This window comes from Rhinatrema bivittatum, unplaced genomic scaffold, assembly GCF_901001135.1.
Source record: "Rhinatrema bivittatum unplaced genomic scaffold, aRhiBiv1.1, whole genome shotgun sequence".
Lineage (NCBI taxonomy): Eukaryota > Metazoa > Chordata > Amphibia > Gymnophiona > Rhinatrematidae > Rhinatrema > Rhinatrema bivittatum.
Window position 1 is genome coordinate 9,438 of NW_021820521.1, and position 26,498 is coordinate 35,935.

The following is a 26,498-nucleotide window of genomic DNA, read 5'->3' on the forward strand; positions in this document are numbered from 1 at the left end:
GCAACATTTTGTGAAATGTTAAGAGGTTTTGAACTAAAATGCGGAGACTATCAATGTGTAAATTGTCCAATTGGGAATATGATTGTCCTAATATAACTATAGTAAAGAGGAAAGTTGACCTGCACCTATGTTGCTGGTATACAAATTGAACCTCCATCCCCTCCATCCCTGAACTCTTCATCTCCACCCCTCTCTCTGTATCGAAGTTGAGCCCACCCTGGAAGGGAAACAGTGATATCAATGCATGGTGCATATACCTTCTTCCCCCCCCCCCCCCCCAACCAGATCCCTTCACTCAGCAGCTACTATTGGTCATACAGGAGGAGGAGGGCAGTCGCCTTGCGGTGCCTTTCAGCACACCCTCCCTTCTCTCCTGCTGAGGCCTGAATGGCTTGCTTTGGGCCACATGGTTCAAAGCATGACACTCGAGCTCTTGCAGGGGAGGCCACGCCGGAGACACTTCAAGACCACTGGCCTCCTTTTTATGTTTGGCCAATAGGAGTCGATGAATGAGGGGGCAGGGAGAGAGTGAGCCAGGGACCGTGGGGTGAGGAGAAGAGAACAAACTGACCAGGGGGGAGTGAGGTGGAGGCATGAGTGAATCGGAGTGAGAGAGGGGAAGGAGTGAAACAGGGTGAATACGGGGATAGTAAACCAGGGAGAGAGAGGGGTTTGTGGGATAAGGAAACTAGGGTGAGCGAGGGGGTTGAGTCGGGGAAGGAAGTGAAAGGCGGGGAGTGAGTGAACCAGGGATGGAGTTAAGTGAACAGGGGGTAAGTAAGGAATTTGTGGGGTGGGGAGAGGGAATGAATCAGGATGAATGAGGGGTGTGGAGGGGGTAGTGAATCAGGGTGAGTTTAGGAGGGAAGAATAAACCTTGGTGAGTTTTGAGGGGGTTGTGGGGTGAGGGAGCAGTTCATGGGGAGGGAACCAGCGTGAGGAAAAGGATTGGGTGTGTGCAAGAATTGAAAAGGGTAGAGTGAGGGGATCACAGAAGTTTTGGAAGTGAGAGACAAGGGAAAGAGGGGATGGGGGTGTGATTCTATTATCACACATCTCAGTTATGCCCTTTCCACATTTCATAGTATTTCCCCATCCTTGGATGGGCTTTTACTACTAGCTGGTGAATGAAATGCATGCTTTTTATATCCCTGTTTTTACATCTGTTTTCTTTGTTTCTTTTCACCTCATTTATGAGGTAACTTTTTCCAGTCTTTTCTCCTTGTTTAAGAATACTTTATTTGTTGAGTTAAATGCATATCACATCCAAAGATGGCTGCTGAAGCTTTGGTCTTATTGATTTATTAGATGATGCATGTTTTCTTTAAAAAAAAAAAAAAAAAAAAATAGTAATGTACAGACAAAATACACAACAGTGAACAAGACTGAAAAGAAAAGCTTAATATGCATTTAATAATTCTGTATTTCATGAGGAGCACATTCTTGTTGCTTTACTTTATCTAATGAATTGTAATGTTTTTAATGAGTTAAACTCGGCAGCATTGGTTTTCTAGGTACATGACTAATATTAAGCAGGGATTCCTATTATATTTGCTAACAATGTTTTCTGCTCTCTTTTTAGAGAAGCAATAGCTCTGGGAAGTACAGATTTCACGGAAAATGATATAGAAAAAATTGTAGAAGAGCTTGGAAAGGAATTTAAAGGGAATGCTTATCACTTAATGCACAAGAATTGCAACCATTTCTCTTCATCTTTGTCAGAGGTAAGCCATTTCATCCCTGTACTGCAGATTTCTTTGGAGTTGAATATGTGCTTGTTTTGTACTAATGTCAGCGCTAACCAGTTTCCTTAGTGATGTTCTGACATTTTTCTGAAGATAAGCATGTTCACCAACAAAGCCAGATTTAAGATTTTGGTACCAATAGGCACTAAGTTTAAGTATTTTCCCCGTCCCTCCCGCCGAAGATCGGAAAGAGGGGAGGGTCATCTCTAGGATGCTGTAAGTCTTTAAAAAATCCCCCTTTGCTCTCACCCTTCTTCACCTATCAGAATTCATCGCCCATGCACCCCCAGCACTATGCATCCCTCTCTCTCTCTCTCTCTCTCTCTCTCTCTCCTCTACCATTGTCTGCTTTGGGACAGTTTGCACTCAATTGCAGAGCTGCTTTTTACTCCTTTAGCAGAACCTCTGCAAAATGCATGGTCTAGCCAACACACTGCAGCTTTCTGACAGCTTTGGCAATTCTGTACCAAGGCCAGGGAACAGCTGATTACTTTTTCCAGTGAGGGCCAAATGAAAATCAGGACAGGAGAAAGTATCACTTCCTCCCTTTCCATCCACCCCTTCTCCCCTGCCCTGATGGCAGCTAACATTAAAAAAAAAAATAAATAAATGGCACTAGCTGATCTTTCCCTCCTCTGCCCTATGTTGTCCTCTTTCCCCCTACCCTACATCCTTCTCTATCTGCCCAGCAGATCCCTGGTCTCCCTTTACCCACACCATCCTCTTCATACCAATGATGGGTTTGACTCCGTGAATGATAAGGTTCCCTCCAGCAGCTGGCAGCTCTGGAAAAGATTCCTTTCTTCAGCGGGCATAGCTCAGCTTCAGCACAACTCTCCCAATTCCTTCTTTCAACAGCTGCTTCTGCAATGACTCCTGCTTTTTTTTTTTTTTTTTGGTGGGCATGGGCAGCTAAAATACAGCAAGCCCCTGTGTCTGCTCTGGGTTATTGGGTCACACTGTGCACCCTGCCCTGCCTCTCTTTTGATTTTGGTGGTTGGAGGAGGAATGAACATTGTGGACAGGCAAGCTGACAACAGTGGCTGTTAAACACTTGATCCCTCGAATCACCTAAGTCCTTCTGGCTGCCGGAACCCAAGATATCAAACTGCAGGGGAGGCTGCTGGTACAGGTAAAGCTCCAGCCTGACCCACTTTAAGGTACATTCTCCAGCTGCTGGCATAGGCTTTGTGGGGTCACCCATGAGGCAGCGTCAACTATGCCACAACACTAAGGACTCACGCTAATGCCACTCCTTACAGGTTGCTGAGGCCAAGAGCTTGGCAAATGCATTTATGGTTTAGGCCTTTGCCGGATTGGCCTCCCAAGTGCAGAGGCAAAAAGGCCAGCTAAGGAGGTTGATGACATCACCAACCTAGATGGCCACCTGAGACTCTCCTTTCTGCTCTTGGCAGCCTTCAATCTGCAATATCTAAGCACTAAGAGGAGTTTTCGGGCTCAAAGTTGGAGCAGACTGCAGCTGAAAGTCTGAAGATGGCAACTAAGAAGAAAGTGGCAGGCTTAAAACAGTTTTCGTTCTCAAAAATTGGAGATGAACTTTGCTGCGACACTGGCGATTCGGGGCCTACAAGTGCGCCAGATACAGGTTCGTTGGAAAGCTCTGCAACTGCAGCTCGTGCTCCCACTGAGGTAGACATACCTTCACGTGCTGAATTCCGCAAATGGTTTTGCGACTTCAGGAAAGACATTAAAAATAATAAAGCTGAGTTAATTACAATGATGTTGGAACTGCGGGAAGAGCTACTAGAAATTGGGTGCCGTATGGATGAACACACGACCCTGGATGCGCATGCGAACCATCTTGAAGATCTGGACAAAATATTCTCAGCCTTGCGATACAAAAATGTAGCGCTCTTTGAAAAACTTGAGGACATTGAGATTCGCACCCTGTGATGTAACGTCCATTTCCGAGGGATCACAGAGTGACCAGAGCACAGTGATTGCAAGACCACAATCCTGCAATTTTGCATTTTTCTTCAGGAGTCCAAAGAGGCCTCCCCCCTACTCTCGCCTTGCTGATATATCAATCGAGAGGGCCTACAGAGCATTTGGACCAGCGGAGCAGAGATCACCCAAACGACATAATTGTACGCTTTGTTTATTTAGGCATTTTTATATACCGTTGTTCCCAGAGTAAGATCACAACGGTTTACAAAATCAGCATTCACATTCTGTGCCAGCATTCATAATTTGGGTCTACATCACAGTAGTTTTATATTATATTATTATACATATTTGTACATGTTCTTGGTCAACATGCCAGATTTATAGACTTCATTTTCATACATTTTAAAAGTCAGCATTACAGTAAATGCAGATTCTAATTCTACTACCTATACACTACATCATTCATTACTTATAAGAACATAAGAAATTGCCATGCTGGGTCAGACCAAGGGTCCATCAAGCCCAGCATCCTGTTTCCAACAGAGGCCAAAACCAGGCCACAAGAACCTGTCAATTACCCAAACACTAAGAAGAACCCATGCTACTGATGCAATTAATAGCAGTGGCTATTCCCTAAGTATAATTGATTAATAGCCATTAATGGACTTCTCCAAGAACTTATCCAAACCTTTTTTGAACCCAGCTACACTAACTGCACTAACCACATCCTCTGGCAACAAATTCCAGAGCTTCACTGCCATTGTCTCTTGTACTGATGTTGAGGATATCAGTATATTGGTATTTTACGTTAAATCGTAAGCTTTTCTCAAGAGCCATGTTTTCACTTCATGTTTAAAATTATTTCTGTCTGTTAACTGTCGTGATGACTCTGGAAGGGAGTTCCACAACTTGGGGCCTGCTATGGAAAACACTTGGTCCCTTATTTGCGTTAGATTTATTTATTTATTTATTTTTCATTTTTATATACCGATGCTTCTGTATAGAATACATATCGCACCGGTTTACAGAGAACTGAACTGTTGCCTCAGGGGCGGATACATTGGAACAAGGTTGAAACTGAAACTTACAGAGAACCAGTGGAATGCAATTCAAAACAAGATTAGCAAAATAAAGTACAATTCAAAACATATACAAATTCAAAACATATTTACAGTGGGATTGGTGGACCAGTGTCTGTAAAGCTCAATTCATCGGCTCTTAGCTCTCAGGGAACGCTTGGCTAAATAGCCAAGTCTTTAGCTTCTTTTTGAATACCGAAAGGCAGGGTTCTTGGCGGAGGTCCGGAGGGAGCGAGTTCCAAAGTGAGGGACCAGCTGTGGAAAGGGCACGTTTCCTAAGTGAGGTTTTGGCCGGCTGGGTTTGTAGCATATCCTTGTACGCTCTTCTGATGGGTCTCATGGTAGTGTGCTGCTGAAGTTGGAAGGTTAGGTTGATGGGGGAGATGTTGTGTAAGGCCTTATGGATCATCATGAGGGCTTTAAAGAGTATCCTAAATTTAATTGGCAGCCAGTGAAGGTTCTGGAGGATAGGGGTGATGTGTTCCCTTTTATTGGTGTTTGTGAGGATCCTGGCTGTCGCGTTCTGGACCATCTGAAGTGGTTTGATTGTGCTGGCGGGTAGGCCCAGAAGGAGTGAGTTGCAGTAATCCAGTTTGTGTGTTCTGGGTAGAAGGCACCATTAGATATCCGTTGTTTTGTGATCTTAGGGTTCTCTCTGAGTAGTGTTGAAGTGTCACTCCTAATAAGCATTGGTCAGTTTTGTTGACTATGTTGAAGATTAGGGTTAATATTTTATAATTAATTCTGGCTTGTACAGAAAGCCAGTGCAGTGCCATCAGTGAGGGTATGATGTGGTGAAATTTCCTTGTCCCTAGTAATAGTCTAGCCAGAGGCATTTTGGAGTAATGTTTTAGCAAGCTTGAAGGTAGGCCTAGTAATAAGGAGTTGCAGTAGTCACTGTTTAATATTGGCAGAAAGAGGAAATCATGGGCTTATAATCAGAATCAGGTTTCAATTTTTGCTGATCACTCAGCGGGCATGTTGCGTAAACATCTGGATATGTGAAACATTACCTTGATTCTCCGCAAAGAAAACTGTTGGTACTGATGGCTATATCCCTTCAGTTTGGCTTTCACCGTTCAGGGATCTACATATAAAATCAAATCGGTTGGGGAAGTGGAAGCCATTCTTAAGGAGTTGGGCTTCATGGTTCCAATTTCCACAGGGATGGTAACCATTGCGACGGCAAGCCGAGATGATCATACAAGATGACAGTGGGTAGAAAAAGAGGGACAATGACTGCAGTGCTAATCGGGAGGAAACAATGCTGTACAGGACTCCTGTGACCTGAACATTTTGCTGTTCTCCATTGTATTGGATGGTGCAATTCTTCTACTTTTCTGTGATTTAAACTGTATGTGGATGTGTTTTACTAAATGTAATAGAACTGAGATATTGTTACTGTTTTATCTGTGTCATGGCTGCAGGAGGGGGGTCTCAGGGCTTTTTGGTTTCTCCCCCTATTTTTCCTGCTCTGCTTATGAGCAGTTTTTTCTATTGGGATTGGGGGGGGGGGGGAATTTGGAAAGGGTTCTTTTCATTACAAGTACAAGTGGGGCTGAGGGTTCAGAGCAAATAGGTGAGTGCAGGCTCCGTTTGGGCTTCCCTTCTTTATGATCTTTTGCCATGCCAGAGAGAGCGCTGGATCCGTTATTTGCTATTGCTTTCATCCCCATTAGATATTCCTGATTGCTCAGTTTAAATTATATTCTCTGAATGTGAAAGGTTGTGAAAGGTTTGAACTCCTCTAGGAAGCAGAAACTCTTATGCAGATCTGGTAGATCAGAATGTTTCCATCACTTGTCTTCAATAAATGCATTTTAAAAAGACATATGATTACCTTATGGCCTCCACTGCCTACCCACATAGATTCTTTACGGTAGCCTCTCAGGGCCATAAATACTCTGCAGTAGACATATTATTCTCTTCTCAGATTGTATGTCATTTTAGGAAATGTTATGCAAACTCCTCTGGTCATTTTCTCATTAAACAAATATCTATCACCAAATTCTGAACAAGACCCTTTTTTTTTGTGCAGCTGGCTGATGTTTTGGATAAGTGGATGGAAGGCAAATTGATTAGGAGGTGACTTTAATCTAACCATGATTCTCCAAGTGGATAACTCGTCTGGTGGGGGTCTAATATCCAGGGTCCGCAGGTGCAGGTTCAAGCGGCTAATGTATAAATGGGGATTGCTAGACATTTGGAGGCATAGTTTATCCTAATCAGAGGAACTACACCTTTTTCTCTAAAGTACATAATGTTTACTCCCACATAGATCATTTATCGGTGGATAAGTCTGTTTCCAGTCAGGATATTGGGATCATAATGTGGTCATGCCCCAGTATGGATGGTTCTTATATTTGCTAATGTAGATTTATTTATTTACAGATTCTTTTTTTTTGTATACTGTCGTTCAGTGAAACATCAGAACAGTTTACAACATAGTAAAAGGGATATACAATATATAAGAACATAAATACAATGCGTAATAAATAAAACAAAAATAGAAAAACAATTATTAATACAAGTCAAAAACTATAAATGAGTACACTGTCTGCTTGTTCTTTTCTATGCTTGCTAATAAAAGCTTTAATATAAAAAAAAAAAACTATAAATGATAATTAATAAAAGGATAGTAATTATTAGCGACATTTCATAAAAGATAAATAGGGTAAAGTAAAAGAGAGAGGATAGGTAGATTTAGGGTCTTGGTATGCCTTCATAAATAGCCAGATCTTAACATCCTTTTTAAATATCTTTAAACTTGATTGTAGCCGTATTTCCACTGACAGTGAATTCCATATCTTTGGGGTTGCTAGTGAAATTGCTCATTCTCTTACTTGGGAGACATGTGCAGATCATACTGAAGGGATAGTTAATAAACCTTTGTTTGCAGATCGTAGGTTTTCTTGGGATGTGTGGAGTTTGGTAGCTGCATTTAGCCAGACAGTCTGATCCTCATAGATGATCTTGTGTAAAATGCATAAAACTTTGTACTCTATTCTGAACTTTATAGGCAGCCAATGTAAAGATATTAAAATTGGAGTGATGTGTTCCTGTTTCTTGGTGCCGGTTAGAATTCTGGCTGCTGAATTCTGTAAAATTTGAAGAGGGCGAATTGTAGAAAGAGGTAGGCCAAGTAAGAGCGAATTACAGTAGTCAATATTAGCAAATATAAGAAGTTGAAGAACTGTTCTAAAATCAGAAGAGGCTTTAGTTGTCTCAGTGTTAAATGTTTATGGAAACCTTCTTTAATTTTGGCTGAGAGATGAGTTTTAAAAATTAATTGGCTGTCTATGATTACTCCGAGGTCACGTGCATATATGATACAGTGGAAATTTCGGTTTGCTGGTCCTCAAGTTTCAATGGTGGCAAGGAAGTAAAATTCATTTTTCTGTCCAACATTATAATTTCTGTTTTATCAATATTTAATATGAGTCTCATATGTGTCAGAAGCTGTTTAATGATGGATGAGTAAACTGTTTTTTTGTAGGTTGAATCGAAAGAGTTATGTATTGGAATTAATATCTGTATATCATTGGCATATATGTAGTGTATAAGACCAAGACCAGCAAGTAAACGACAGAGGGGAAGCATGTAAATGTTAAATAATGTGGCAGAGAGTGAGGAGCCCTGTGGAACACCGGTTTTAAGATGGATTTTTTTCTGAGAAGGAATTGTTCATTTTTACCTGAAAACTACGTTTTGAGAGGTAGTATGAGAACCATTGAAGTGTGTTATTTGTGGGTACGATTTCTGTTAAGTGGTCAAGAAGAATAGAATGGTTTACTGTGTCGAAGGCAGCAGATAGATCTAATAAGAACAGTAGATAGCTTTGTCCGTTGTCAAAGCCTCTTAGGACTGTATCGGTTAATGTGAGAAGAAGGGCTTCTAAAACCGAACTGTGATGGGTATAGTATGTTTAGATGTTCGGTCAGTTGTTTTTGTACAACTTTCTCCAGAAGTTTTGCTAGGAACGATAGATTGGAAATGGGTTGATAAATCGTTGAGAATATCTGGGTCCAGGTTGTTTTTTTGTTTGTTTTTTTTAGGATAGATTTGATTACTACTGATTTCAAAATATCGGGGGGCATCGGTTCTGGAGGCTTAATGATACTTTACTCCAGCATGAATTGTTTTGCTGCAACTTGCAAACTACAATTATGGAATACCCAAATCAATGATGTCTTTTATAATTATGTGGGAGTGGTCGAAGGCAGTCTTGAGAGGCTGTTTGATTTCTCAGGCATCCTTCAGGAACAAGCAAAATTTTGATTGAGGTCTGCATTATTGGCCAAAATATCAAGCGCTTGAACATTCCCATAAGTGTACTGTGCTGTCCTCCACAGATCTGCAAATTCAAACCCTTAGGGGAGGAATTGCATGCTTTGGATGAAGACCAAACTGCACGTCTAAACCCCCCCCCCCCCCCCCCCCCCGAATCTTATAACGCCCGCAACATGCAAATGCATGTTGATGGCACTATTAGGTATTCCCGCGCGATTCAGTAAGTAAAATGTGCAGCCAAGCCGCACATTTTACTTTCAAAAATTAGCACCTACCCAAAGATAGGTGTTACTTTCTGCCGGCACTGGGAAAGTGTACAGAAAACCAGTAAAAACGGAGTGGCCTCGGAGGGAACTTTCCTTCCACCACCACCACCCCCCCCCCCCCCCTTTGTTTTAAAAGATACGCCTGCCGGCCGGCACACAATTCCACAGCCCAGAAGCTGCTTCGGAAGCCTCGGCAACGCCCCTGGGCCGGAACCACGCCTGTGGCCCTGCCCCCGAATGCCGCGCCGCCGCGACACGCCCCCCCAGGAAAGCCCCGGGACTTAAGTGCGTCCCGGGGCTGGTGCGCGCCGCCGAGCCTATTCAACATAGGCTCGGCGCGCGCAGGGGGAACTTGGGGCAGGTTTTCAGGGGGTATATCTTATGCACGTACCCCTTTGAAAATCTGCTCCTATATATTTTTGGCTGCATGAGGTGAGATTGCTCTGAAATGGAGAACACCTGACGTACCTTCTCTTTGCAATATGGTTCAATGCCTTGATAAAATTTACCTCTTAAATAAAATTACTGCTCTGCGTAAGCAGGCGATGCTACGGTTTGAGAAGATTTGGGCTCCCTACATGATGTGGAAGGCCTCTCATTTATTTATTTATTTTTTTCAATTTAAAGTTTCATTATGGTTATAAATAACAAATATACCCAGTACACACCGGTACAGCAAACCAGCATTTGAAGACAACGATCAGAATGTGTACCATATTTTTACAATCAAAAAGTCCCTTCAACCTCCCCCCCCCCCCCCCCCCCCCCTGTCATCCGTTGCCATATACTTTTACGAATGTCTATCACATGTCTCTGTGCATAGAGGTCATACATATCAAAGAGAACAAAGATATTCCCCTATCTCTTGGGTCAAATTAACTTTTAAAAAGTGTAATATGAGTAAGCCCCTATTCCACCCCACAGTTTCAATCAGTATTATTTTTTGTTGCCAGCCATTGCTCATACAGTATCCATGATTTATGGAATTTCTCCAGCATGTCGTGGTGCGTGGCTGTCAGTTTGAGGTGGAAGACACTAGCTAGTGTCCGTAAAACTTCTGCAAAACGTGGATACTCCACTTGTTTCCATGTTGCAGTGATAACCAACCAGGTTGCGATGATCATCTGAGTTATTAGGGTCTGTTGGTCTCTATCAAAGTTCTGGTGTGGAAGAGTAAGCAGGCAACATTTGACGTCTTTAGATACTGTGCACCCCAATAAATCAGAAACTTGAAAGCAGAGTCCCAAAGTATAGCAACGGCGGGGCATGACCACCACATATGTTAAAATGTACCATCTTGCCCGTACTTTATCCAACATTTGCCAGAAACATTAGGGTACATCTTATATAGTTTATAAGGTGTCATATACCATCTATATAACAGCTTGTATCCATTCTCCATGTGCATGGAAGATACTGAACTTCGTTTGATACAATAGAAACAAGTATCCCATTCTGCCTCATCTAGTGTTTCCCCCAAATCTCTCTCCCATGCCAAGATGTGCATGGGTAAGTTTTTCATGTCCCCCATCAAATACAGGTAAAGTTTTGAAATCGGTTTCTTAGATTTCCCAGACATAAAGCACAGACCTTCAAATAATGTCCTTTCTAAAATTGAGTCTTAACAGTGGAGGAAGAGATATAGGGGTAGATTTTAAAAACTTGCACGCGTCCATGTGCACGCACTACCCAGCACGCACACATGGACACCGGATTTTATAACATGCATGCACTGGTGTGCGCATGTTATAAAATTGGGGTTCGGCGCACAAAAGAGGGTGCACATTTGTGCAACCTGTGCGCGCCGATGCCTGCGGCTACCACAGTTTCCTCCCAGTCCACTCCAATTTAGGAGTGGCCTGGGAGGGAACTTCCCTATCCCCTTCTACTAACCTTTCTACCCCCCCCCCCAATATTTGTCTTACCATTTGCTCCTGCCTCAGGGCAGGAGCAAGTTGCGCGCACCGGCACGCGATCCCCCAGCATAGCGGTAAATGGCCGCTGTGCTGGGCACCTCTAGCCACGCCCCACCCCTTTCCCGAGGCCCTGGGACTTACACGCGAGGGCTGGGCCTTTGAAAATTGGCCCGGCACATTTAAGCCCAGCCACATGCGTAAACTTTTAAAAATTTATCCCTTAGTTTACTAATTATAAATTTATTCGTGTGAGGTACATGGTATTTGTAACTCAATATATAATCCTACACCCATAAATGCTCCAGAGTCCGTATTCCCAATCTGTGCCTACGTTGAACCCTCCTGGTGCAAGTCCCGATAAGAGGTTTTTGTTATCGCAAATAGGAGTGCCTTGAAATATTGTCTGGTCTCCTATCAGGCAACGTTTCCATCTATCCCACAAACCGAAAGTGTGTATGGAGTACGGAGAGAGAGATTTCTCAGTTATCCTACTATCTCTTGGAAGCCAAATTTGGCCTGCTAATTTTACCCCGCCAGCTAGCGCTTGCTCTATATCATCCCATTGTTTTATGGGCTCTCCTATGTACCCCTCTATAATTGCTTTCATTTGGGCTGCTAGATAGTATTTTTTGATATCCAGTACGCCCAGCTCTCCTTGCACCTTTGGTTGGTAGAGTACTCTTCTAGTTATCCGCGGGGGGGTCTTCTCCTCCATATAAAATAAAAAATACGCTTCTGCAATAATTTCAGTAAGTTATTGGGGACCTCTATGGGAAGTGTTTGGAATAAGTATAACAGCCTAGGGAGTATGTTCATTTTTGTCGTTGCAATTCTTCTTAGCCAGGAAAAAATCACATTGTTCCAAACATCTAAATCATGTAAAAATGTTTTCACTAGTGGCTTATAGTTTAGGGGAAATAAATCTGATCCTGTACTACTCAAATTTATGCCTAGACAGTGGATAGCATTACATGCCCATTTAAACGAGTACCTCTCTTGTAGATGTCTCTGAGTTCCGTCCTGTAACCATACTGGTAGTAATTCCGTCTTGTCTTATAATTAATTTTGAATCCTGAGACCCAGTTATATTAATTTATCTCTGTAATTTTTATAGGGAGAGATGATACTGGAGAACTTATCGTGAATAAAATGTCATCAGCAAACATGGATATTTTGTAGGACACCCCGCCCACTTTTACTCCCTGAATCCCCATATTTACGTATCTTAATCGCTAAACGCTCTAATGCTAGTGTAAACATTAATGGGGAGAGTGGACAGCCTTGCCTTGTTCCTCGCCCCACAACAAATGTGGATGAGTATCCCCCATTTACTTTAATGGTCACTTCAGGTTCTGTATAGAGTCTTTGTAACCAACGAATAAAATTCAGTCCTAGCTGGAATTTCTCCAGAACCTGAAATAAGAAATTCCAGTGCATGCGGTCGAATGCCTTTTCGGCATCTACTGCCATCAAAGTGGTTGGTAATTTTTTAGCCTTTGCAACCCAAATCAAATTGAGCACTCTACGGACGTTGTCCAATGCCATGCTTCCAGGAATAAAGCCTGATTGGTTTGGATAGACCAGATTAGGTAGTAGATGCCCCAAACTATTAGCTAATATTTTTGCTAGTAATTTTATGTCTATATTTAGCAGGGAAATGGGTCTGTAAGAACCGCACTGAGGCCTCTCATTCTTAAGGGGTTTATACAATTTGACATCCAGTCTGAGTACCACGATGTGTATTTTCTGCTTACGTTTGTTTTCTGGCTATTTTCCACTGGAATGTACTATTATAATGTGGGGCTAGTCTGTTATGTTTAGCCTGCTATGATATTTTAGGATGTGATGGGTTGTATTTTCTTGCTTTATATAGCATATGGGGGGGATGGGGGGGTAAGGGAAAGGATAGTGGAGAGGAAATGCATAATATCCTTGATATAATGTGGAGGAATATGTTGTATTTGTTGCTGTTTTTTCAATAAAACCAAAATTATGAAAAAAAAAAGGCCAACTAAATTCCATGGCTGGTCCAGCAGCAGCTTGACCATGTGACTAGATTATTCAGGCTCTGGCCCAGTGATTGGACGTCATGCAAGCCAAGCTACCAGCTCCAGCACTAGCTCTGGTGAACCCTTCATCCACGTCCATTCAATCCTTGGAATCAATGATGCAGTTTCTGCTACCTCAGAGATACAGTGGTGACCCCCAAGGATGCAGAGGGTTCCTCAAAGTATGTAAAATGCATTTGAAACTTCGGGCGGCTTGTTTTTCTTCAGACCATGTCAAGATATATTCTCCTTGTTGGATGGCCCTACCCTTGCCTAGGTCTACCCCTTCTGGGAATGAAATGATCCCCTCCTTGGTAGCTTGGACCACTTTGTGTGATGGTTTTGTCTGATTTTCGTTAAGCCTAATCGAGTCTCATGTGCAGCCACAGAATTACTACATATTCACCAAGGCACTCGCACCATGGACAAGTAGGCAATAGAGTTTCGTAACTTGGTCTCTGAGCTTGGCTGGGGAGAAGATAGTCAAACGTCCATCTTCTGATAAGGACTAGATGGGAAAATAAAAGATGAGTTGGCAAGCCAAGATCTTCCCCCTTTCTGTAAGTGCTCATTACCCTGACTATCCACATGGACTTAAAGTTCCAGAAACAAGCTCAGGAGAAGAAAACGTCTCACTAGTCTATTGATGTGGCTCCTGACTTCCAGTATTCCATGAAGCCTGCCATGGAGCCTATGATGGTTATTGCCTCTGAAGAAACCATGCATTTGGGTAGGACCCAGATCTTGGAAGAAGAGCAACAGAAGCGAAGACAGAATAATCTCTGTCTCTACTGTGCTTCACAGGAGCATTTTGTTAGTGATTGCTCCGAAAAGCCAGGAAATCCTCGGAACAGGGGCCTAATCAGGAAGACAGTATTAAGCCATCAGGATTCCTCGCCATAGCTAGTAGTATCTATATGTCTCACCTTCAGGAAACATACCATGTTTACTGAAGCCTTACTTGATTCCAGAGCGGGAAGCAATTTTATTCAGTTGCTACTGCGCCAGTATGGTTGGCGTACCACCACCTTGAATGTCCTTTGCCCCATTTCCTCAGTCTATGGCAAACCCCTGCCTGGCTGCATGATTGAGAGGAGGAATAGCCTAGTGGTTAGAGCAGTGGACTACGAATCAGGAGACCAGGGTTTGAGTCCCACTGTCGCTCCTTGTGACCTTGGGCAAGTCTCTTTACCCTCCATTGCCTCGGGTACAAAAACCTTAGATTGTAAGCCCTCTGGGGATAGGGAAATACCTACAGTACCTGAACATAAACCGATGTGATATCTCAGATCGAATGTCTGTATATAATAATAAATAATAATAATCTTGACCACCTTGTCCATCATCATGTAGATTGGTTTGCATCAAGAAAGCCCCAGGTTCTAAGTATTACCCAAGGCAGTTAATCCTGTCATTCTCACAGGACAAGCAGGATGGTAGTCCTGACATATGGGTGACATCATCAGGGTGGAGCCCTCACGGAACACTTTGTCAAAGTTTCTAGAACTTTGACTTGGCACACTGAGCATGCCACCTAACCTGCATCCTGCAGGGGTCCCCCTTCAGTGTCTCTTTTTTTCCATGCAGCAGTAGCCACATGGTTTGAGGAGTTCTGTTATTCCTGACAGGATTTTTCCTCAAGGAATTTTTTCAAAAATGTGTCAAATCACCCCATCCGGGGTCCCCCTTTCAGCTATCGATACCCGTAGATATAAAGTAAGGTTTTACCTCGTTTTCGCAGTCTGTTACCAGCTGTTCCCCTTTTTAGGCCAGACGGCCACTGACTGCATCGCGGTTAAATTTTTTCAAACTCGATGGTAACTGGTTTTAGACGGTGCCCCGACTGTCTGCGGACCATGTCCATTATTGACCCGCAACAAGTATGTGTCCTGTGCTTGGGGTTACCCATGACATCACGACCTGTACCAATTGCGCCCAAATGATGCCCAGAGGCTGCTGGGCTCGCTTAGAAAAAATGGAATTTTTGTTCCAAACTAAGCAGTCTACCCCTTCCAAATCATTGGCATCTATGCCTCTGCACCGACCAGCCTTGGCGATTCCCAGCCACCTAGTTCTCTGCCGAAGAAATCCACTCGACGTCCTCAGTGCCGGACCAGCCCGAGCACCGAGGGAAAAACATCGGCATCGACACTGGAAGGCTTCCTCTGCAGATCCAGCTAAAGCATCTGTGGAGCCACCGAAGAAAAAGACCCGCACGGATGAGTCGCCATCCTCCTCCAAGCAAGGGTCACCGAGGTGTTCCCCACTCCAGTGGGGCTGAGAGCCGAGATTCCACTTTCACCAGTGGACCCTCCGGTGATGACAGTACAGCCTCCAACTCCAGAACTGGTCCTCCAAGCACCAGGCTTCCGTGAGGAATTGAACCGGATGGTTCATGAGGCAGTCATCCAGGCACTGCAAGGACTCCCGCCTCCACTGGCACCAACTCTGGTTCCCGTCACTGACCCGATGCCCATGGTGCTGGCTCCACTCCTGGACAGGTTAGACACACTCATTAGAGCGCTTCCACCGGTGCCCTCGAAGACGGCAGTTTTTCCATTGACACCGATCCCTCTTTCATCGGCAGATGAGGAAACACCGATGCCGGACCCTGTCCCAGGGCCTTCAGGAGTGCCTCCACCGAAGCGTCCACCGAGATCACTGGTGCCCATGCCTTCGGTGCCGCATCGGCCTCTCTCTGTTCCTCCTTCGATGCCGTCGGTGCCACCTCTGATTCCCCAAGACCTTCAGGAGGCCCGCCTGATGCACGAGACCAGCCATATCTCATGCATCAGGCGGTCCGATGATTCCTCAGATTCCCAGGATTCTGATGATATTCCTTCTGAGCCATCTCCTCCTGAAGAGAGAAGACATTCTCCCCCAGAGGATTTGTCCTTCATTAGCTTTATTAAGGAAATGTCCGAGGCCATTCCCTTTAAGCTTCAGACTGAAAAGGATTCCAGAAACAAAATATTGGAAGTCCTCCAGTTTGTGGACGCCCCCAAGGAAGTAATGTCTATACCTGTCCATGAGGTCCTCTTAGATCTTCTCCAACATAACTGGGAACATCCAGGGACAGTGCCCCTGGTGAATCGAAAGACCAACGCCACCTACTTAGTTCAATCTGCTCCTGGGTTCCAGAAGACCCAGTTGTCGCACCATTCAGTAGTGGTGGAATCTGCCCAGAAGATCTAGACCTCATTCTTCCACACCTCCTGGGAAGGAGCAGAGGTTCCTCGATGCCCTGGGGCGCAGGGTATTTCATGGCTCCATGCTCATTTCTCGTGTTGCTGCTTACCAGCTTTACATGACGCAGTACGAGAGGAATATTTTCAAGCTTCTCCAGGACTTCTCTGTCTCCCTGCCAGATGAATTCCAAGAACAACTCAATGCCATCCTCAAAAAAGGTCTCTATGCTGGAAAGCACGAGGTTCGTGCATCGTATGATATCTTCGATACATCTTCTAGAGTAGCTGCAGCTGGTATAACTGCCAGGAGATAGGCATGGCTTAAATCCTCAGATTTACGACCTGAAGTTCAGGAGCGATTGGCAGATCTCCCCTGTACTGGTGATAATCTTTTCGGAGACAAGATTCAGGAGACTGTCACACAGCTCAAGGACCACCACGAGACCTTACGCCAACTCTCGACTGTGCCCTCTGATTTTCCCTCCACTTCAAAACGACCGTTCAGAAGGGAGCCTAAGTGGACAACCTATAAGGCTCGTAGGTACTATCCTCCTCCATCTCGCAGTCGCCCAGCCAGACTGTACTGTAAGGGTCAGTCTCGCCAGTCCAGACCTCAGAAGACCCAGCCAGCTCCACAGCCTGGCCCTGTGTCGGGGTTTTGACTCCCTGCTAGAAAGAAAGCGTCAACCTCCACTACCGTCCCTGCCAGTAGGCGGCCGCTTGTATCATTTCACCGCCAACTGGCACATGATCACAACGGATCAATGGGTCCTTTCAGTGGTGTCTCAAGGTTACCATCTCAACTTCCTTTCAGTGCCATCGGACTCCCCACCTCGGCCGGGGTGGGGTTTACCCGATCACTCCTGGAGTGATCACTCCTGGAGGAGGAAATTACAAACCTCTTCCGATCCAAAGCCATAGAACCAGTTCCCCCTCTACAACGGGGAAAAGGGTTCTATTCTTGGTATTTCCTGATACCAAAAAAATCAGGAGGTATTCATCCCATACTGGATCTACGTGCTTTAAACACGTCTACAAAAGGAAAAGTTCAGGATGGTAACCTTGGGATCCCTCCTTCCTCTTCTTCAGAAGGGAGATTGGCTTTGCTCTTTAGTCCTACAAGACCTATACACACATATAGCAATAACACCATCTCATCGACGATACCTCCATTTTCTGGTCGGACACCGACACTTCCAGTATCACGTATTGCCATTCGGCCTAGCATCAGCACCTCGTGTCTTTACGAATTGCCTGGCAGTAGTAGCAGCATACCTCCGCCAACAGAGCATCCATGCCTACCCCTACCTTGATGACTAGTTGCTAAGGGCCCCGTCAGAAAGAAGCACTGCGATCCCTCCATCTGACCCTGCAGCTACTACTGTCACTGGGATTTCTAGTGAGCTACCAAAAATCCAATCTTGTTCCATCGCAGATCCTCTCCTTTATTGGAGCAGACTTTGACACCGTTCAGGCAAGAGCATTTCTCCCAAGAGATCGTACCCATGCTCTAGCTGCCCTTGCGATTCAAATGCTATCTCGTTGCTTCACTACAGCTTGCCAATTCCTCATCTTATTGGGTCACATGGCGTCCTTGGTACATGTCACTCCTATGGCTTGCTTCCCTATGTGGATAACCCGGTGGACCCTAAGGCCCCAATGGTCCCCGGCTCATTATCCAATGTCCAACATTGTCCACGTCACCAGGCAACTTTGTCTCTCGTTAGTATGGTGGAGTCGAGTCCAGTCTTCTCAAAGGACTGCCTTTTCAATCTCCAGTTCCTCAGGTGATAATGACAGATGCTTCCACCCTAGGTTGGGGAACCCATGTTGACAACCTGCAAACTCAGGGAACCTGGTCTACACGAGTCACAACATCAAATAAATTTTCTGGAGCTCAGGGCAATAAGATATGCCCTAGCAGCTTTCCTGGATTGCCTTTCCAACAAGACAATTCTGATCCAAACAGACAATCAGGTAGCAATGTGGTACATCAACAAGCAGGGTGGAAAGGGCTCATACCTGCTACATCAAGAAGCAGCACAGATATGGTCCTGGTCTCTCTCCCACTCCGTTTCTCAGAGCGTGACCTACCTGGCAAGCGTGGACAATGTACTTGCGGACAAGTTGAATCGGATCTTTCATCCCCATGAATGGTCCCTGAATCCTACTGTGGCGGAGAGCATCTTCCAATGGTGGGGCTATCCATACATAGATCTCTTTGCGTCGTGTCACAACTGCAAAGTGGACAGTTACTGCTCCCTACATCGCAGTTTCAAGACACCACCAAGGGATGCTTTCGCCCTCTCGTGGTCCAAAGGTCTCCTATATGCGTACCTTCCACTTCCACTCATCAGCAAGACTTTTGTGAAGTTACGGCAGGACAAGGGCTTAATGATTTTCATAGCCCCTTACTGGCCACGACAGGTGTGGTTTCCCATCCTTCGCGACCTTTCAGCCCGTCCTTATGTTTGCCTGGGAGCGGATCCTTCTCTGATAACTCAGAACAACGGGCAGCTCAGTCATCTGAACCTCCAGGCCCTGGGACTGATGGCATGGATGTTGAAAGGCTAATTCTTCAGCCACTAAACCTCTCGGACACTGTATCCCAAGTCCTCGTAGCTTCATGAAAGCCTTCTATAAGGAAATCTTCTCTCTCCAAATGGAAAAGATTTTCCTTATGGTGCATTTGAAAGGAAATTAATCCCTTTTCCTGCCCCACTTCGAAGTTCCTAGACTACCTCTGGTACCTGTCAGAGGCTGGTCTACAAACTTCCTCCATCAGAGTGCATGTCAGCGCCGTAGCCACGTACCATAAAGGCGTGGGGGAGGTCTCAATATCAACACAACCCCTAGTAGCATGCTTCATGAGGGGTTTACTGCATTTAAAACCCCCACTGCGTCCTCCAGCCCCTGCTTGGGATCTCAATGTTGTATTAGCAAGGCTCATGAATCCTCCGTTTGAGCCGCTTCACTCCTGCAAGCTCAGTTATCTCACTTGGAAAATGATTTTTCTCCTAGCCATAACATCGGCTTGCAGGGTTAGTGAGCTACAAGCACTTGTAACATACCCACCTTACACTAAATTTCTCCATGATCGAGTGGTGCTTCGCGCCCATCCTAAACTTTTGCCAATCAATCCATTATACTACCTACTTTCTTTCCAAAGCCCCACTCACATCCAGGTGAGCGAGCGCTGCATTCCTTGGACTGCAAACGTGCATTAACCTTTTATTTGGAACGCACTGCAGCCCATAGGAAATCTACCGCTGTTTGTCTCCTTTGATAAAACTAAACTGGGAGTTCCGGTGGGCAAGCAGACCCTATCCTCCTGGCTAGCAGACTGTATTTCCTTCTGTTACCAGCAAGCAGGCCTACCACTACAGGAACACGTGAAAGCGCTGCTACATGAAGTTCTCTCCATACCTTCGCAGCTCACTATTGCCTGGACAAGGCTGGCAAGCAAGATTCCATTTTTGGCCAGTCTGTTCTGCGCAATTTATTTTCAGCTTAATACCCAACTTCCTGCCAGCAATCCACTGGAACACTTCTTTGGGTGTTTTTGGTACGTTTACTTGGGCATCCTCAGCTCGCTACTTACCCATTTGTGAGGACTACCATCCTGCTTGTCCTTTGAGAAAGCAGAGTTGCTTACCTGTAACAGGTGTTCTCACAGGACAGCAGGATGTTAGTCCTCAAGAAACCTGCCCGCCACCCCACGGAGTTGGGATCACTTGCGATTTCTTATTTTATTTTTCGCTCTTACTTTTACTATAAATGAGACTGAAGGGGGACCCCTGCTGGATACAGGATTAGGTGGCATGCTGGGCATGTTCAGTGTGCCAAGTCAAAGTTCTAGAAACTTTGACAAAGTGTTCCGTGAGGGCTCCATCCTGATGATATCACCCATATGTGAGGATTAACATCCTGCTGTCCTGTGAGAACACCTGTTACAGGTAAGCAACTCTGCTTTCTCTGGTTACCTTAGCTCAGACTCCACCAACCTTCTATTGACTGGTCTTCTTTGAGGATTATCCATTGGGGCCCCTCCTGCCAAGAGCATTATGCCACCTGATTACAGCAGTTCGGATCCCCTTGCCTGACCTGCTGAGTCTTCTGCTCCGGAGCACGTTACTTTTTTGACTTAAGCTGTAAACAACAACCTAGGACTCTGTCGCCTCTCAGCTCTGCTGACTGCTCGGAGGTAGATGCAACTGCTAAGCAGGCAGGGGCTGTCCTTAATCAACACGACAACCCAGAGATCTTCTAGCTATGCTCTCCTTTCTCCGAGGGATCCTCTCCTACAGAAAGGTGTCAACTGATGGATGCTCTTCCATGTCCTTCCAAAACCAAAGAATTCTCAGGATCTTCTCTGGAGCTCATGCCAAATCTCCCAGGTCCCCAGATGGTGAAGGGATCCCATTAATGATCTCCCCAGAAGCCAAAGGCAAGAAGTCTGGGGAGGGGGGTACTGTTGCATTTTCTGGTCGTGGTGGCTTACCGCGACCAACTGCACTCACCCCAGTCTTCTCCAGATACCGCCAATGCTTTTGGCCGCTGAGCGTGATGCTTCCCTAAGCGCTCAGCACCTCTTAAAGACCCTGCCACAGGAATACTCTCAGCGGTGCCTCCTGATGACATCAAGCAGCTAGATACTTAAACCCAGCCGCGACTGCTCTTCTTCGCCTCAACAAATGTGTCTCCTTGTCTAGCAAAGTCTTGCCTCGGCCAGCCTTGTCTTGTTCTTGCCCTGTCTCTGTTGCCTTGTCCTTGTCCTCGGAGCCTTGCCTTGTCTTGTCCATCTTGCCCTGTCCCTCCGGGTCTTGTCTGTCTTGGCCTTATCAGTTTTGACCTTAGCTTGGATCTTGCTTGCTACCTGGACCTGACCTTAGCCTTGAACCTTGACTACGTTCTGTCTGCTGCCTATCCTTACTCTTGGCCTGTTTCTGGACTTTCTTAGATTCTTCGAACCACTTAAGTTCTGCTGGCTGCTGAAACGTAAAGGCTTAACCCATGGGGGAGACTGCTGGTACAGGTGAAGCTCCAGCCTGGCCCGCATTAAGGTGCATTCTCCAGATGCCAGCGAAGGCCTCGTGGGGTCGCCCACGAAGTAGCATCAACTAAACCACAGCACTAAGGGCTCATGTTTATGCCACGTCTTACAGTGGTATTCACTCTCAGCACTGGAGGACCACAAATGGATCAGGTTTTCAGGATATCCCTAAGGAATATGCTTGAGATAGATTTGCATGCACGCTGCCTCCATTCTGTGCATATTCATTAAGTGCATTCTGAAATTTAAAAAAAAAAAAAAGTTGGCAAGCCCTCGAAGGCTGGGAGTGAATACAGCTGAGCTAAATGTTAAGCTTTTACTTACTGTTTAATTGTTTAATATTTTACATCCCCTACCATTGAGCTTCAGTGTTCTTTCCAACCTTGGCCAGTCTAGGTCATTTGGATAAAATGCTCAACAGATGAAGTCCACCACTGTTTTCTGCTGCCTTCTATCTGGAGCAGACTTCAGTCCTTTGAAAGTCCACCCCAGCTTTTTGTTTGTGCTGATCTCCCTCCAATAGACTTGGTAATGTGACAAAACCACCATTTCCAGTTGGGTAGCAGTTTCCCAAGGATCTGTACTAGGACTGCTGCTTTTTAACATATTCATAAATAACCTACAGATGGGAACAGCGAGTGAGGTGATGAAATTTGCTGATTAAAAATTATTCAGCTTTGTCAAATCACAAGAGGATTATGAGAAACTGCAAGAGACCTTGCAAGATTGGGCATCCAAATGACAGATGACATTTAATATGGACAATTGCAAAGTGATGCAAGTACTGAGAGACAACCCAAATTATAGCTGACAATGCAAGGCTCCACTTTGGGCATCATCACTCAGGAAAAGGATCTAGGCGTCATTGTGCATCCAAGTCTAGGATTAGCTTCCTTCTAGTACAGAATAGTCAAACATAGAAAACATGACGACAGAAAAAGGCCGTATGGTCCATCCAGTCTGCTCATCTGTCAATTAATTTAGCATTACTTCCTTAGAGATCCCTGGTATTTATCCCATGCTTTTGAATTCAGATACTGTTTTTGTCTCTCCTACCCTAGGAGGCTTTCATGCATCCACCACCTTCTCTGTAAAATAAATAAGTACATGATATATATATAATTTATATATAATTTATAAAAAAAATATTATATTTAAATTATATATATAATATATATAATTTTTTTAAATTTATTTATTTATTTTTTTTTTACAGAGAAGGTGGTAGAAGCATGAAAGAGCCTCCTAGGGTAGGAGAGACAAAAACAGTATCTGAAAAAAAAAATATATATATTTTTATATATATATATATATATATATATATATATATATATATATATATATCCCCTCATTCTAGATCCTTCTTCCCATTGAAAAAAGCTCACCACCAATGCTTGGAAACATTTTTAGATATTTTAATATCTCTATCATATTTCCCCTATCTCGCCTTTCTTCTAGAGTGTACATATTTAGATCTTTGACTATCCCCATTTGCTTTAGAATGTAAACTGCTGACCATTTAGGAGCCACCCTCTGGACTGACTCCCTTCTGTTTATATACATAAAATAGAATACCTGGTGAGATTAAATCCAGTGATACCATCAAATATACCTGGGAAAACTGGACTCTAGTTAAACCCATATTACAACTCACCATCTTACTGACATCCTAACTTGCTGGATAAAAAGACTGGACAGAGTGGATACTGGTTAACAGAAATTGGAAAATATGACCTCTTAATATGCCATTTAAAGTATGTTTATCTAAAATTGAATACATGGAGTTGCTAGTTTTGAGGGGGGCAGGGCCTATACACTGGGTAAATGCTTCTGCATTTTTATCTTCTGACTGCATGTGGAAAAGATGCATCTAGAGATATTCCCATAACATTTTTGTCATTCAGCATCATTGAACAGAACTGCATATACCTTTAAAATGCTGTATATAATATGTTTGGAAATCCACCTATTCCATTGCATCTGTGGTTGAACAATTTGTAGCAATCTATCATTTCTTATTTTGTAGATCCTGTGTGGAAGGGAAATTCCTCGCTGGGTGAATCGTTTGGCCTATTTCAGTTCCTGTGTACCATTTCTCCAAAGCTGCCTACCTAAGGAATGGCTTACCCCTGCTGCCCTACAGTCCAGCGTCAGCCAGGAGCTGCAGGATGGACTGGAGGAGGCAGAGGATGCAGCAGCAGCTTCTGCATCAACCTCAGCAGCCATACCTAGACCTGGCCGCCATACCAAACTATAAACATCTTCAGAGAAGAATCAAATGCGCAGAACTGCAGTATTGAGAATGCTCTAAAACACCGACTGGGACAGAATCTAAAAGAAGACTTTTCAACAGCATTCCTTTTGTGGAGCATAAAAGGCCCCCCACCTTGTCTTCTAGCTCAGGATTAAATTGCAGTCAGCAAAATCAAAGGGGGGGGCAGGGGAGAAAAGAAAAAATTAGGCAGAAGTCACTCCCTTTACTTTTCTACCTAATTCACTCAAGTTATAATTTACTCACATTCACTTATATGCAAGGTCTGTTATGTTCTGAGTATGCAGTATTTTGGATTGTTGTTTACACGTCTCTTAATATCTGCCAACAGAAGGGACAAAAACACTAAATGGGCAGGGCAGTTTTCTTTACCTCATGAGCTATAGCTAAGAGAGCTGAATGCTGCTTAACTGAACTTAGATGTACATCGACACATTTGCACAGCTACCATCACCTGTTTAATAAAAAGAACAAATGCCATTTTGTGCAAGAAGAAGGGATATGTAACTGCTTACAGGGCGACCTTACTGTTCTATAACAAAAAAAAAAATACAAACCAGCAGCAAGTTCAGATTTTTCACAATTGGGTGACAGGGTATCTTGTATTTCAACAGATTATGCATATTAACAAAGTCCAAATGATGCCTTTCTGATTGTATTCAAGATTTGTTTAATCAGTTCTCTTCAGTTCAGTAAGGATGGGAAGACCAGAGAAAAATGTAGATCTTTAAAACTCATCCATTAGCATTTTAGGGAAATCCTATAGGCTGGATTACTCACATTGTAGTTAGCTGAAGACACTGGAGACAAAGTTATAACTAAGTCATGTGAAAGTCAATCATTGAGCACTATAGCTTCTATATAAAATACCCATATTCATAGCAGATTCACTTCTTAGTTATATTAATGCAATTGCTTGAAAGGGTTTGAATGCCTGCATTAGAAATAGCATAGCTATTCTTCTAATGTAAATTAATCAGTATATAAACTTACGCCATCACATGGGAACTTTTTACTCACCAAGCTAATAGACGATCTCACTGAAACTGAAATTAGTCATTCAAGGTGGTTTTGGCTAAACTTGCATTCATGCATCTGAATGATTTAGTTTCGATTTTGTTAACATTAAGAAGGTGGGTTGTCACAACGGTCCCCTCAGAATTATTTGATAAGTATAGTTTGAAATGGAAAGAATAGGCATTAATTACATTTTAAAATTCTTTAAACGTTTGCATATTGAATATATAAATCTTCCCTTTTAGGGGATGGTATACAAATTCTGACAAAGAACCAGTGCTGTATTTCATTCATCTGTATGTTTATATAAACTGAATAATAAATGGTTGATAAAACTGGGCTACTAGTAGAAAAAGATCTGCTCTGTGGATGATCAAATGCCAACACTGATGCTACAAAACTTTTTTTTCCCTGCTCTATGATGATTAGTTTTGCTGTTGGGAATCAGATGGTTTGTGGTTGTGTTTTTTGGGGGTTTTTTTTTATTTATTTAACAGTATTCCATAGCTTATCCCATAGTATTACATTTCTTAGGTTCCGAGGAGGTAGTCATTTTTCTATCTGGGGGTTCAAAAGAAATAAAACGGAACTCCAGGGCAAGGTTATGGCATTTATACAGTTTTCCCCAACCTTCTCCTACAGTATAGCTATCCAGATGGCTTTTCAGGATTGCCAAAATGAATGTGCATGACAGATTTACACACACACTCTGCAGTAAATGCAAATCTATCTCATGATATTCATTGCAGATATCCTGAAAACCCAAATAGTTTAATGTCTCCAGGAGAGGGTTGGGAAATGCATTTATAGTCTACCTGGTATCTGTTCCCCTTCTACCCATACAAACACATTTGCATGAGTGGCACAGATGAACCTTTTTTAACTGTTGAAGGAATGCATGTCTGTAATTTGGTTGAACTAATGATAACGTCAGCAAATTAAATATCCAAAATGTTTTCTTAAACTATTTTTCTTGTAAATGCAAATGTGCTATTTACATTACAAGAAAAAAAGCTTTTCATAAAGGCTTTTATAACCTCTTCAGTGTCCACATTATTTAAAAGAAATTAATTTAGTATAGGAAGGGAAAAAGTTTCATAAGGGGCAGCTAAACTTGGGGCTAGATTCATCAAGGTTTTATTTGCCATTCTGTATCTACATGGGAAAAAAAGCCCAGTAAATCAGTGTGATGATATTCTGTTCACCCTTTAAATTGGTTTGCTTGGAAACATTTTACAGTAAAAGTGATTTCATGGTTATTCCTTTCCATGGGTCAAAAATTGCTTGAGAATATTGTTTATTGTGCATACAAATTCACATTTTTAAAAAGGGAATGTTCTGTAAACAAATGTTATGTTGAAAGAGCCTTTGCTGTTTGTAGTAAATAAAAGTGTGGATGTATCAACTCTAGAGCTGAACTTCAAGTCCAGTTTAACATTATAGAGGTTAGTCAGGTCTTAAAGGGCAGACCTAGATATCACTGACACACGTGGCCTAGTTGCACAGTAAACACGAATGACAGTCTTCACATCAGATGGTCTTTAACTGAGGTGTGTATTTAGTTCCAAGTAGCCACTTCTGTATGGGGTATTTTGGGGTTTTTTTGTGTGTGTGCATTGAGTGCTGCCTTCACCAAATACAATTGGATCCCTTTAGGCTGACCACCAACACGTCTCCCCCCAGGAGATAAGAAATATGCTCTGGAAAATGCTGAAT

The 26,498-nt window shown here is 43.6% G+C and overlaps 1 protein-coding gene across 1 annotated transcript; it reads left to right on the forward strand.

The window, feature by feature from the left end:
• Positions 1-1,536: 1,536 nt before the first annotated feature.
• On the forward strand, positions 1,537-24,349 carry LOC115081696 (deubiquitinase DESI2-like; the record flags this gene model as incomplete). Its single annotated transcript, XM_029586113.1, has 2 exons — positions 1,537-1,724; positions 23,520-24,349. Coding segments are annotated over 2 exons (419 nt in total), but the record flags the coding sequence as incomplete, so codon positions are not given.
• Between the last annotated feature and the right edge of the window lie 2,149 nt (positions 24,350-26,498).